Source organism: Pyxicephalus adspersus, chromosome 12, assembly GCF_032062135.1.
Source record: "Pyxicephalus adspersus chromosome 12, UCB_Pads_2.0, whole genome shotgun sequence".
In the NCBI taxonomy this organism is placed as follows: domain Eukaryota; kingdom Metazoa; phylum Chordata; class Amphibia; order Anura; family Pyxicephalidae; genus Pyxicephalus; species Pyxicephalus adspersus.
In genome coordinates this window covers 4,488,866-4,502,364 of record NC_092869.1, presented here as the reverse complement: position 1 = coordinate 4,502,364, position 13,499 = coordinate 4,488,866, and the positions used below count along the sequence as shown (strand labels likewise).

The 13,499-nt window shown below is 41.3% G+C and overlaps 2 protein-coding genes across 4 annotated transcripts in view; both read right to left on the bottom strand.

Moving 5' to 3' along the window:
• The window catches only part of LOC140341659 (SLAM family member 6-like), a 25,897-nt gene that overhangs the window by 5,605 nt on the left and 6,793 nt on the right, over nt 1–13,499 (bottom strand). For 2 of the 3 annotated variants that reach the window (XM_072427497.1, XM_072427499.1), the window contains exons 2-3: nt 2,663–2,983; nt 1,187–1,441 (exon numbers count right to left, since the gene is read on the bottom strand). In XM_072427497.1, coding sequence (XP_072283598.1) covers nt 1,187–1,441; nt 2,663–2,983 — 576 coding nt within the window. Of the gene's footprint in view, nt 1–1,186; nt 1,442–2,662; nt 2,984–3,121; nt 3,280–13,499 lie in introns of those variants that run through there. The other variant, XM_072427498.1, reaches the window with a different exon arrangement.
• On the bottom strand, nt 6,912–13,499 carry LOC140342062 (SLAM family member 5-like; the record flags this gene model as incomplete). The annotated part of the gene is made up of 3 exons (XM_072428081.1): nt 6,912–7,982; nt 11,210–11,464; nt 13,460–13,499. Coding segments are annotated over 3 exons (441 nt in total), but the record flags the coding sequence as incomplete, so codon positions are not given.

Below are 13,499 nucleotides of genomic sequence, written 5' to 3'. Positions count from 1 at the left end.
AGGTCACAGGGGGCAGGCAGGAGACAGAGGACAGGGAGGTCACAGGGGGCAGCCAAGAAACAGAGGACAGGGAGGTCACAGTGGGCAGGCAGGAGATAGAGGACTGGGAGGTTACCGGGGGCAGGTAGGAGACAGAGGACAGGGAGGTCCCAGGGGGCAGGTAGGAGACAGAGGACAGGGAGGTCTCAGGGGGCAGCCACGATTATTGCAGGAGACAGGAGCAAGCTGAACTCAAAAAACAGGTAGGATTATGGCAGGCAGGACACAGAGGACCAGCAGGAGAATGTAAAAACACAGGGGGTAGGTGGGAAACAAGTGAAACTCAAGGAACAGGCAGGAAACTGGGAGCACGCAAATGGCTGTGCCAAAATGCAAGGCATGTGGTACAGGAAAGAGATATAGGGCAGGCAGGACACAGGTAACTGGCAGGAGACAGGGGACAGGCAGGAATCCAGAGACAGGGGTTGGGCAGTAAATAGGGTACAAGGAGTGCACAGGGTACGGACAGGACACAGAAGACCAGCGGCAAACCTAAAGAATTACCAAAAGCAGAACAAAGGTGGGACTGAGATGCCAAGCTATGTTGCAGTCAAGGGCAGGAAATCCAGTACTGGGATTAGGCCAGTCATTCATTGGTCACAGTTCTATGGAATGAAATAGTTGAACTTAAGGGTCAACCTTCACACAGTTTTCACTTCTGCACCCCCAGCATCTTCTGATCTTCTTCTGCTTTTTCATTTGCTAAACAAAGACATTTTTTTTGATTTACAGCATTTAGTTCCTACAATTGAAACTTGTGTCATGCTGCAAGGGAATGTAAGGTGGTTTCAATTCTTTTTCTTTTTTTTTATATAAATAATAAGCCTATATCAGTGTTTTGAAAGCTACAGCCATTGTGTGCAAAGTTAAGGAGAAGTGGATGAAAGAGGCTGCAGGAATTCCTTTAGGGCTCCTAATATTTAGGTTGCAACATTTGGTGCCATTCATTTCATTTGCCACCCCAAACACTTCTGCATTGTAATGCACCAAAATGCACAAGGAGGTTTTTTTTTTTTTTTTGCAGGTTGGGGTGTGTTGTACATTGGCAGACATTTTTATTGTGCTGCCTTTAATCAACACAATTTCATAAGCATCATACACATGTTACACATGCTCATTAAGCACTGCCATGGTCCCTAAAGCTTACCATTCTGGCACAGATCCAACGGAAGGACCGTTTTGGAGACACTGGTGACTGGATGGGAAGCCGTACAAGTCCAGCTGGAGTTGATGTATGGATCTGTAACCTGTACAGTTGGCACTTTCCATACAGTACCAATCACAGAATTGTTCCAAGCCACCGACACGTCTTTCTTATCAACGATGCATGTTAAAGTCACGTTACAGGTTCCACCCCATGTGATGTTGTGATGAATCTTGATGTCGTGATTTGACAATTTACCTGCAAAAATGAAAGGTCACATCGTATGATAAAGCGATTCCTGATTATAATCAGCTGTCAAACATTGCAAGGGAACAAGGAATAGGAATATGTTTATGGCACCCATAGCTGAAGATGTAACTTGGAGGAGCTACGAGACACCCATAATATTGCAAAAACCAATCCAAACTTTTCCCACCATTAATGTGACCTATGACCTGTACAATTCAATTGGAAAACAAAATATAATAAAAGATATAAAAAACATATGAAGCTGGTTGCATAAGTGTGCACGCCCTTTAATAACGCTAATACTCTCATTTATTCCAGCATTCAGTCTTCTTGGGTCGGAGTCTATCAGAATGCAACATCTTGACTCTTCCTTGGAAAAACACTCCATATCTGTCAGATTGAAAGGGCATCTCATGAGCTCAGTGCTCTTCTGATCACCCCACAGGTTTTCTTTCCAATTTAGTTCTGGGCTCTGGTTGGGCAGTTCCAAATCTTTAATCAATCTTTTATTGATTTGGATGTATGCTTGGGGTCATTGTTGTGTTTAGAGGTGAAATTTCTCTTCATCTTAAGCTTTCTAGAAAACAGCTGGAGATTTAGGGCCAAAAATTACTGCTATTTGGAACTATAAAGCCCCAGTTCCGGCTAAAGAAAAACAACCCCAAAGTGTGATACTGCCACCGCCATGCTTCAAAGTGGGGGTGGTGTTTGGTGAACATGATTGTCAACACGGCAATGACCCCCAAGCATACATCCATGCTTTATTCTGGCATTTTAAGTGTGTACACTTTTTATATCCACAATTTACCATGAATGAATAGGAACAAGTCCTCTCTTCCTATGATTTACCAAATGAAAATTCATAAAATAGGCTACCCTAAGGGCTGGTTCCCATATCTACATTTTGGCAATGTGGCTGTTATGGAGCTCGTAAACACAGTGCATTGCAGCATCCATCCAAAGGCGTTGGTTTGATGCAATGGCTTTCATTCTTCGTGGCTCCACATGCTAAAAATAGTGCTGGTCAGATTTTGAAACCACGGGGCTGCATGAGGCATGGCATTGCAAAACCCAAAGGCCATGAATGTACCAGTGTATTATGTATATAGATGAACTCTCAAAACCAAGAAACGCCCTCATCACAATTCTGTCTTTGGCAACAATACATATCCCAGTTTCCCCTATCACCATGCTGTATATTATCACATAGACAAGACAGCCATGACTTACTGTACACAGTGAGATTATAGTCCTGGTCACAGTTTTGTGCTAGATCCTTCTTGTGGATATTTGCCACTATCAGTCCTTGGTCAGCCTTTTTGAGTTTCTTGATCTGTAGTGACCCATTGGTCCCATTGTTGAGTCTGTTTTTAAAATGAGATTCTTTAGGCTCCACAGCTTCATGTGGTCTGGTTACGGCAATAACGGAATTTTGGCGGATCCAAGAAATATCTGTAATGCCTGTCACCAGCTTCACTTGTAGAAGGACATCTCCTGATTCCTCGCCGGACACCTGGATTGTCTCCCCACAAAGGTCTGAGCACAATGCATCTGGGAATGGGAGGAAGACTTTGTAGGATGGATGGATGATAGACAGACGATAGATAATAGACAGACGATGGATGATAGACAGATGATAGTCACATGATCAACAGATAGACATGGTTGGATTTAGGGATTTACACTTACATCTATACAGAGACGGCACCAGAATCAGCCAGCTGTATGGAGACATCTCCGATGGTTTATATCACTTCTTCATTTCATACACACAAACACCAGCTCAGCTTCCTTTTAACTATTTATGCTAAGCAAGAAAAAAAATATAATGGAATATATTCGGAAACTACCAAAGCGGAACATGATATAGTTAGTCATCTGATGGGTCTGAGCATTCTCACAGTCTGGAAGCGTCTGTGCATGCAGAGCAAATCTAAAGAACAAATCCGGGTACTGATAGCAGCTGTGTTAAAAACAAAGACGTGTTTTATAATTAATTAGCGATTGTCTAACTATGTTTTTTTTAATAATCTGTTTTGGGGAACTATATATCCATGGTATTATACTTGGTAAGGATGGTAAAGCGGCATGGGGAGGGGTAAGTGCTTAAGATTTGTGGGAAAAAAGGTTGTACCTTCTTAATGTCATTGGGTAATTTTTACTCAATTGTCTTTTGCTTTCTTTGATGTGATTGGGGCTCTTAGAAAGGTGGCCCCATTAGTGTTGTGGTAATGTCCCTTAGTACCCAAGGCAAATAAGTCTAAATGCCCCCGCCCAATGAAAGTTGAATTGCTAGGTTATATGCCACTGATGTGCCACCTGTTCTGTTTACCCCTCAGCCGGACCCTGATCTCCATCTCTCTACTGGATGATCTTCTGGTGCTGACATGGAAAGTAAGAGGCCATCATATCCAATAGGCTGAAGTTGGCCATAATCATGGTGCTGCTGTTGGGTTTGGTGGTGTAGGCGCAGACCTTTCTGGCCACGACTAAGACATCTTGTATGCCAGGGTAGTTCTTCAGAAATGTTTTCACCACCATATTCATTGGGTGACAGTAATTTTCCCAGGCGCCACACAGCCACAGAAGCACCAAGGGCCATCTTTGATGTGATGGCCAATTTTAACCAGCTGTAGGAGTAGACATTGGAAGATCAGATAGGATAGATGATATCACCTTATCTGGTATGATCCAATAAACCAAATAATTTAACCCTCAAACCAAGTTTATTAAATTCCTGGACCATGAAACTGAACATTTGGGCAGAATTGTCCTAGGATAGCATCATGTCTTGTCCAGTGAGAGTGGTGGAATTGGTGGAATTGTTGTTCCAAAATAGACTATTTATACTGCTATCAGTGCGGATGTTTATTAAAATGATTCGGTCAAAGACTGATGACCTGTTTCTCCCATTGGTTTCTGATGCCAAGGATTAATCTGCGCCACCACCATCCAACCACCCTAGTGCCACCATCCAACCATCAACCAAACAACTGACGGTGAACCATTCAGAAATATGGATTCATGGTGTGCAAAGTTCTTAGGAAACCATTTCTATTGATTGTTCACCAAAATTAATCATTTTAACCTTATTTTTAAAATCTGAATTTCAACTCAACGATTTTTTTGTATCCATTTCAGATTTCTCCCCCAGTCCGACAGGAATCAATCCAATGTTTTCTGTTCTGCTCACATGTAGTTGCAATGATAGATCATATCCATGTGTCTACAATATCAAATATTACAATATCAAATTTTTAGTGGGTTCAGGAACTGTTACGAACAATACAAATATGTGAATATGAACCTAATATCAGAAATATGTTAGGTGCATTCACTGTTTATTCACCAGTTAAAATAAAAGTTTCCCTATAGGTTCGATCTTTATAAGGGGGTGGTATTGGCTACATCTTGGGGTGTGTGGAAGCTGTGGGATATTGCGAGTTCTAGGGGCTGAGTAAATAGCAATTCAACTTGATAGCCGGACAACCAGAAGTTCCAGAAGAGTTCAACAGTGTCATCCTCTATGTTTATATTGCCTTAGGTTCTACAAGGGGGCATTAGGATTTCCCAGGAACCGCTAAAGTCTAAGTAAGTCTCTTGCAAGGAAAGAAAACTACTTGATGATCACCCAATGCAAAAAAGATGCTATAAATCCCCCCACCCTACCTGAAGATCCTGAAGAAGCAGAATTTGTGATCTGTGAAACACGTTAACATAATGGTTTGAAACTTTAATTCTATAATATGGTCGTTAATGTATTAATGTTGTATGTAAAACTGAAACCTTATGTTCTTTTAAAATTTTTTTTGTAAATTATTAGGGAATGGCTGGAATTTTAATGATGTTAGGATGTACGTATAATGGCTTAAAAGTCCCCTTGGGGAATGTTGGAGGTGGTTGACTAAATGATGTATACTATATAATGTAAAGATGTTTTTTTCCATTATTGTTAGAAATATATAGAAAAATCATGACCCCGGTAGCTTGTATGTTGGTCCCCTCTTGACCCTCATCACCCCCATTTTGCCTTGTGTTAATGACTGATGGCTTTATTAACCCTCAAAATATCCCAAACTTCTTTGTAACATATATATGACAATGTTAAAACTTTATTATAACATTCACTCCAGCACCAACATCAATATAACATTAACATAACCGTCATCACCCCTCCGCCACACTTTTACCCATAAATACTGTCTGGCTGCCAATCCCCAAACTATCACGACAGCATTCTAACACCTGGGGCCACCACACCAATCTATGTTCCTAGGCGCACCACATCTCCTTTGCCACGGCCCACCATCCCACCTGCCACTTCAATCACAACCTCTTGCCCATTTTATGTTCAGACCCCACACCTAGATGGGTCCCACCACCTCTTACCTGCTCATAAGGCTCCGCCTTTGAGGATTTCAACTGTTTCTCCAACCCAGAAACACCACCCTTACTAATCAGGGCAGGAAGGAAGGAAGTGTGTTATTCTCCCAATTGCTTTCCCCTCTCCTTCTTAACCCCCTACTCTTTTTAACACCTCCTAATGATGGGGTCAAGCTAGGTGATTATGTACAGAGCGGTTAGATGGGCAACCTGACCTCTCTGTACTTAATCACCTTTGCGTGACCCCATCACCGGACCTCCTACTTCCACTTAGCCCTTCCTCTGCATCCCTCACACCTGGTCATGACCTCCCTACGCCTACTTCTCTCCAGACATTACTAAAAACATTGTAAATGGCATTTATAATACTGAAAGTATGACAAGAGGAATTTTTGGGCCTTTTTTAAAAAACATTGAAAGTTACATTTTTTTAAAGATTCACTGCTGATGTATAAATCTCTGTCATTTAAACACGTGCATTTGGAAGGTTTATCTGCAGTGAAGTTTTGATATAAGTTGTTTGAATAAAAAATAAACTCAAAATAAGCAATTGGAGCAACTTCCACAGGAGGGGTATAGCACTGGTAAGTAATATATGGTCTTTGGTGGCTGCTAGGGTGAACTAGGGAGAACCGGTGATTGATTCTTAAAATAATAAATGGACTTGTCACTTGGAAACAGCAGGTCCCGTGGATCTCTCGAGTTAACATTTAATTAGGATTTGATTTTCTAAGTTAGCATTTACCAAACCTTGTTACACGAGAGAACCCCTGAAATAAGTTTCAGGTCCTAGAGAACCTCTGACAATACTATAATATTCATCATTACTGTGATGGTCAGTGGGAAGAATGCCATTTTACTCTTTGCTCTGTGCTCAAGGATCCCCTAGAAACTTCTGGAGGAACCCCGGGTAAGTGATATAGAACATAGCCTAAGTTTGGAAAGTGGAACCACACCTGGAAATAGTTTCTTCAAATCACCGTTTGGAGTATTCACTCTTGGAGCCTAAATGTACGTATGTCAGGACTGTTCCAGCAACATCCAATGCAGTGTTGTACTAACACAACTGCTACTTGCATATGGCTAATACCTGTACTTAATCACCTTTGCGTGACCCCATCACCGGACCTCCTACTTCCACTTAGCCCTTCCTCTGCATCCCTCACACCTGGTCATGACTTCCCTACGCCTACTTCTCTACAGACATTACTAAAAACATTGTAAATGGCATTTATAATACCGAAAGTATGACCAGAGAAATTTTTGGGCCTTTTTAAAAAACAGTGAAAGTTACATTTTATTCACTGCTAATGTATAAATCACTGTCATTTAAACACGTGCATTTGGAAGGTTTATTTGCAGTGAATTTTTGATAAAAGTTATCTGTTTAAAAGATACACTCAAAATAAGCAATTGGAACAACTTCCACAGGAGGGGTATAGCACTGGTAAGTAATATATGGTCTTTGGTGGCTGCTAGGGTGAATTAGGGAGAATCGGTGATTGATTCTCAAAATAAAAAATGGACTTGTCACTTGGAAACAGCAGGTCCCGAGGATTTAACGAGTTAACATTTAATTAGGATTTGATTTTCTAAGTTAGCATTTACCAAACCTTTTTAAACATGAGAGAACCCCTGAAATAAGTTTCAGGTCTTAGGAGAACCTCTGACAATACTACAATATTCATCATTAGTGGGATGATCGGTGGGAAGAATGCCATTTTACTCTTTGCTCTGTGCTCAAGGATCCCCTAGAAACTTCTGGAGGAACCCCGGGTAAGTGATATAGTACAGAGCCTAAGTTTGGAAAGTAGAACCAGACCTGGAAATGGTTTCTTCAAATCACCGTTTGGAGTATTCGCTCTTGGAGCCTAAATGTACGTATGTCAGGACTGTTCTAGCAACATCCAATGCAATGTTACTAACACAACTGCTACTTGCATATGGCTAAAACCCCCCCCCCCCCCCGTCAGACCATCTCCTTCCACCATTGGTAAAACACAACCAAATATTTGAAGTCCTCAGATGCTGCCCGTGCCGGTTCTTGGATGTTGTGCTTTCACTTCGGTCTTCATATGATGAATGAATATGCAACAGGAGATCAGCAAAACACAGCCAGATATTGCCAGACGTATGATATTCACCAGGGTAAAGTCAGCGTTTAATCCTAAAATGAAAATAGAAGAGGTTGTAAAGCTTTTTTATAACTTTCTAAGCTGCGGCGTCCAGTATTACACCATCATTGTACACTATTGCTTCCCCATTCCCTTCTTGGCTGAGCCAATCACAGAAATCATTGTAAATGGCCTAGTAGAGAACGTTTGTGTTATATTGATTGTAGTTTTACCTTGGATGGACAGTTTATTTTTTTTTATTAGGTTTTTCAGTAACTTTCCAAGAGTCTGATGGAATAAATTCCAGGGATATTGTTGGTTTTCTACATGTAGTTGGTATCTCAGTCCAGGAAATAGGTGGTGATTCCTCATCTTCTGGAAAGAAAATCAGATGAAGACATTGCCATGAGGGTAATGTGACTCCTGTCAATGGCAATAATTACTTGGAAGGGCCAATAACCCTGCGTAAGTTTAGGCATTCACCAACACAGAGCTTACACCGGATTCAGATGCACAGCTCCGATGGGCAAACAGAGAGAAGGAGATGGTGGCAAAGATGAATATCATTAGGTGGAGGGGTGAGAATGTGAGCTTTCATTGGCTCTGAATGGGTTCTTATTGAAAGCTCATTTTGGTCTCTACATACTAAAACATAGATGTGATTAGTTTCCAACATTAAAGGGTGAATATCAGTGTCTTAAAACCATTACAACTGCAGAGAAAAAGGATTATAAGCCATGAGTTGGCCATCAATAGGAGATTGGTAGGATGACATGCAACCAAGTCAACAGTTTTCCAACTAACGACCCTCTGCCAGTTATTAGAAAATATTGCAGTTACGTAAATAGAAACTTGGAACAATATAACAGGTCAGGATGGAAAGTTGTATCAAAAATTATCCCAGGTGAACCTGGTTAGGTGCCAAGCCTCATATGTCTATTTATTTTGAAATTAAGAAGAGGGAAAGAAAAAGAGATAGAGAGAGGTGGCTTTTTATGGGCACATAGATATGGTAAGGCCACAAGGGGGCTGGTTGCGGACACGCTCCCCTCTTCTTAATTAGCAATTACATAAATATTGATCAATTGTCAATTGATAAAAATTTCATAAGGATCATACTAAGCAGCCATAAATTTTGTTATGAAACACTTTGCTTGGCCCAACCGAAACATTTTGCCAAGCTCTTTGCTTGGCCCAACCGTGATGCAGTGCTGTAAGATCCAATAAATTGTTGGCCATGCTCCAGCCTTGGAATTCATCTTACACATTTGAATTCCCAAATCAAGGTATAGACACTGTCTGGAGAGATTTAATGCCCAAATACAAAAAAGATATGTGTGTGACATGACATGGATGGGACAATATCACAGTGTGGTTGTGTCCACTTGTGTATTCAAGAGACTACAGTATATAAAATGGGCACAATGTATCATGTATACTGACTAGGGATGAGCAAGCAAATATTTTAAATTCGGTCCTGCAGCGTATTGGGCCGTTCTTGCTTACTAAACATGTGGGCGACAACGGATTTTGTAAATTCGGCCGGCGAGACCGAATTTTTGGGACCAGCAAGACCATTCAGCTGACAGCTCAATGGTCCTCTGATTGCTTTTGCAGTCCTGTATTATGTGTTCCTCGATAGACTTTCCCTATCCAGTAACACAGTGTGAATCTCACTGGCTGCTCATGAATGAATGCATTTGCTCATGAAATCAGAGCATTTTTCCCACGGCCGTGTTCATTCATAAACGCAAGCTGGATGACTCGGAGCTCTGCATTTATGAATGGAGCCGTGAGAATCCTCCTCTCAGTGAGACTTCCCCAGGCACTGCAGGTTAGAATGAGGGCTTGCAGCCGTAATAATCCTCCTATAGTGATTTACATTTGGAACTTCAAATTTTCGTGAGAATGCCAGAGGCATTCTTGCTCACCCCTAATATTGACCTACTTTTAAAAAGATTTGGAGAGCAGCAACTGAAACATAAAAAACACCACAATAGTAATGACTTTTCATAGCACGAAAGATCTGGCAATACAGATGTTTTTGTTTTCTCAACAAATAATATTCTAATTCAACTACAAATATCATACTATAGTATGGTAATATCATATTAATACAATTGGTATAGGAACAATTCATGACATCCTTACAGGTTCGGAGACTTGTAATAGTAAGAGGTAAAAATAAGAGATCTTGTTTCTAGATGATGGTCATTGGACAGCTCATGGACTGGTCTGTATCATACATCCTGTATAAGCCACAGGAAGTCAGCACAACCACAGCCGAAACAAATGGCAAATATTAGGATTAGTTATAAGTGATGGAGGATGTTGTCTATTTCAGCATTAAATAGGATCAATGGCCATAACCATTACTGTAGGGGTCGGAGGTATGCCCAGACCTTTGTTTCCCTTTTATTGCTCCTTTTCCTTCCTGGGAGGAGGAAGGGAGGAAAATTGTGATTGGTCGGGTTGGCGGATGAATGACTGATTGACCACATTTGCCCAATTTAGCCCCATTTCTAACATAAGTAGTGGAAGAATGGGGCCAGATGAAACAAGAAAGGATGGCCTGCAGATTGCAGCAACACCAACAATAGCCATTCTTCTCTTGAGTTAGGTTGATATATATTGCTATATATCAGTGACTGACCATAATAAAGTTCCTCTACCTTATTTAAATTGACAAAAATAAACAGTTGATAAAAACTTCTTTAACAGTTCTTTGTATTTTCAAATAATAAAGCAGCCCTCAAAAACGGTGTAGATTGCAATCATTTCACCTTTTCATTGAGTCCCGTGATCAAATTTTGCCAAAATTTTCAAATCTTCAAGAAATTATGCAAAAAATGTTGTGAAAATGAAATTGTCAGTTTTTCTAATCACTATACATGAGGGTAGCAGTCATGGTGCATTCTTGTCATGATCAGGTAGTCGGTACAAAGAATTTATGCAGCCAAGTGCAAGTAGACAAGACGAAGCTGAAGGAGTCTGCAGGAGATTCTCAAAGTTAGGCAGTGGCACAATGCATGCTGGCACACACATAACATGCATTGCTAATTATTTTAAATGGCACCCAAGGCAACACTCATGCATGCCAGTGCACTAAAACACAAGCTAGTGCATTGCATTAGAAATGGGGGTTGTTATTGCATGTTAGAGGGTGTTAGTAGCCCATTTTTGATTTTGTTACTGTAATGCAATGTAAGTTAATGGGTGGCATACACACAATAATACATGGGATTTAAGCACAACAATGTCATTAGACCCAAAAGCTTACCATTCTGGCACAGATCCAACGGAAGGACCGTTTTGGAGACACTGGTGACTGGATGGGAAGCCGTACAAGTCCAGCTGGAGTTGATGTATGGATCTGTAACCTGTACAGTTGGCACTTTCCATACAGTACCAGTCACAGAATTGTGCCAAGTCACCGACACGTCTTTCTTATCAACGGTGCATGTTAAAGTCACGTTACAGGTTTCACCCCATGTGATGTTGTGATGAATCTTGACATCGTGATTTACCAGTTTACCTGCATAAGCAAAAAGCAAAAAAAAAATCTAAAATGTAAAAATCAATACCTAAAATCATAAAGAGAGAACAGTACAAAATCACTCTATATTGCAATTTTACATTGTTCTTTCACCTTGGAGCAAATATACTGAAGAGATTTAGTCTGTTCACTTACCAAGCTAAATCACCCTTCAAAAATGTATGCAATCAAGTGCAAAAGAAAAAAAGGATTTTTCCTTGTATATGGTTGAATGATGGAAGTTAGCAGAGCTTCATCCTAATTTTTCTGAGATGGGTTATGATTTCAGGGCCAACATTAGACATGAACAACCAAAAATTTTGCATTCAGCCCAACTAAATATGGGGTGTGGGGGGCATTGTTGCTGCCACAGTTAACAGGTGCCCAGAAGTCCTGGGTCAACCCAACCCAATCTCCGGTGCTGAAATGCTTGACCAAGCACCTAATGCCAGTATGTGAAAACATAAACAGGAAAGTTAGAAAGACTATCCAAACTTCTTGCTGCTGGTTCTGTGATGATTCTCCTCTCCCATTCACTAGCCAATCACAGAGGAAAAGGAGTGCGAGGCAGAAGGAGCTGCAAGTAGCAAGGGACAGGTAAGTCACGGTCTGCAATGTTGGTCTGTACTGAGGTCTGCCTACAGATCTGTACTGAGGACTGCAATGGGGATCTATACTAGGAATTGCAATGGAGGTCTGTATTAAAACTTGCAATGAAAGTCTGCAACTGAGATCTGCACTTAGGTCATCACTGGGGGGTCTGTATTGAAGTCTGTCACAGGGGACGGGGCTAAAGTTGGGGTCTGGTATTGAGGTCTTCAGTGGAGGTCCATAAAAAGGTCTGAATGAGATCTGCAATGGGGGTCTTTACTGAAGTCTGCAATAGGAGTCTGTTGCTGAGATTTTCCTGGGGGTCTAAAATGGGAGTCTGCGATAGGGGTCTGGTGCAGGGATCTGTTTGGGGGTCTAAAATGGGGACCTGCATTGATGTCAGTCACTGAGGTCTGCAATGGGGTTTGTGATTGAGGTCTGTATGGGGATCTGTCACTGAGGTCTGCACTATGATTTTTCACATAGGTCTGTAACTTCCTGGGGTGGGGGATCTGTCACTGGGAGGACTGACACCGGGTGGACAATTCTGTTCCGGGGGGGTGAATATCACTAAGATCTGTTTTTGGATTCTGTTTCATAGGTCTGCACCGGTTGTCTCTTTATTGGTACCCCCTTAAACCCGACCCAATATTAAAAGCTATATAGCAACACACACATACTGAAAGTTGAGTCTATTTAGCAAACAGGGAAGTCATGTGATGGGTTCTAAGCTTACCAGAAAGTAAGCCAGGTGAAAGCGTTTGGTCTGCCAGCAATGGAGCCAGGCGCAAGTGAACAGTCAGGCTCCAGATGCATCTGGCTCACTTGCATGTTGGACCAGACACAACACTTGCACCTAGTTCCTTGCAATATCAAGCTTAAACAATCTCAATCCACTTGAACTTGACTAGCCAGCAAGGGAGCCAAGTACAAGTGTTCGATCTGAGCTAGCAAGCAAGAACGCTAGGTGCAAGGGGAGGGTTGGGTTCCATTTACACTAGTCTCTCTTGATAGTTAGCCCAGTCCATCAATCTTACTTTTCAAATGCTGGAGCATTTAGGAATGGGGGAGAGGCCCAGAAAGTTTTCTAGTATGGGATGGCACAAATAATTGAAAAAGTGACTTGATTTTTTAATCTCTTTGCTGCATTATGTAGCCTACTGAAGTGAATGGTTTGCCTTAACGCAGCACATGGCAATGAATGGCAAAGTTCCCTCCAGCAGTGTATAGACATGATTGGGTCCTATCAGTCTAATGTAATTAAGGTCATACTGCTACCCTCAAAAACAGTAAAACTATAATTATTTTTGCATTCTCTCTTATCATCTTGGCAACAACATATATCTCTATTTCCCCTATCACCATGCTGTATATTATCACATAGACAAGACAGCCATGACTTACTGTACACAGTGAGATTATAGTCCTGGTCACAGTTTTGTGC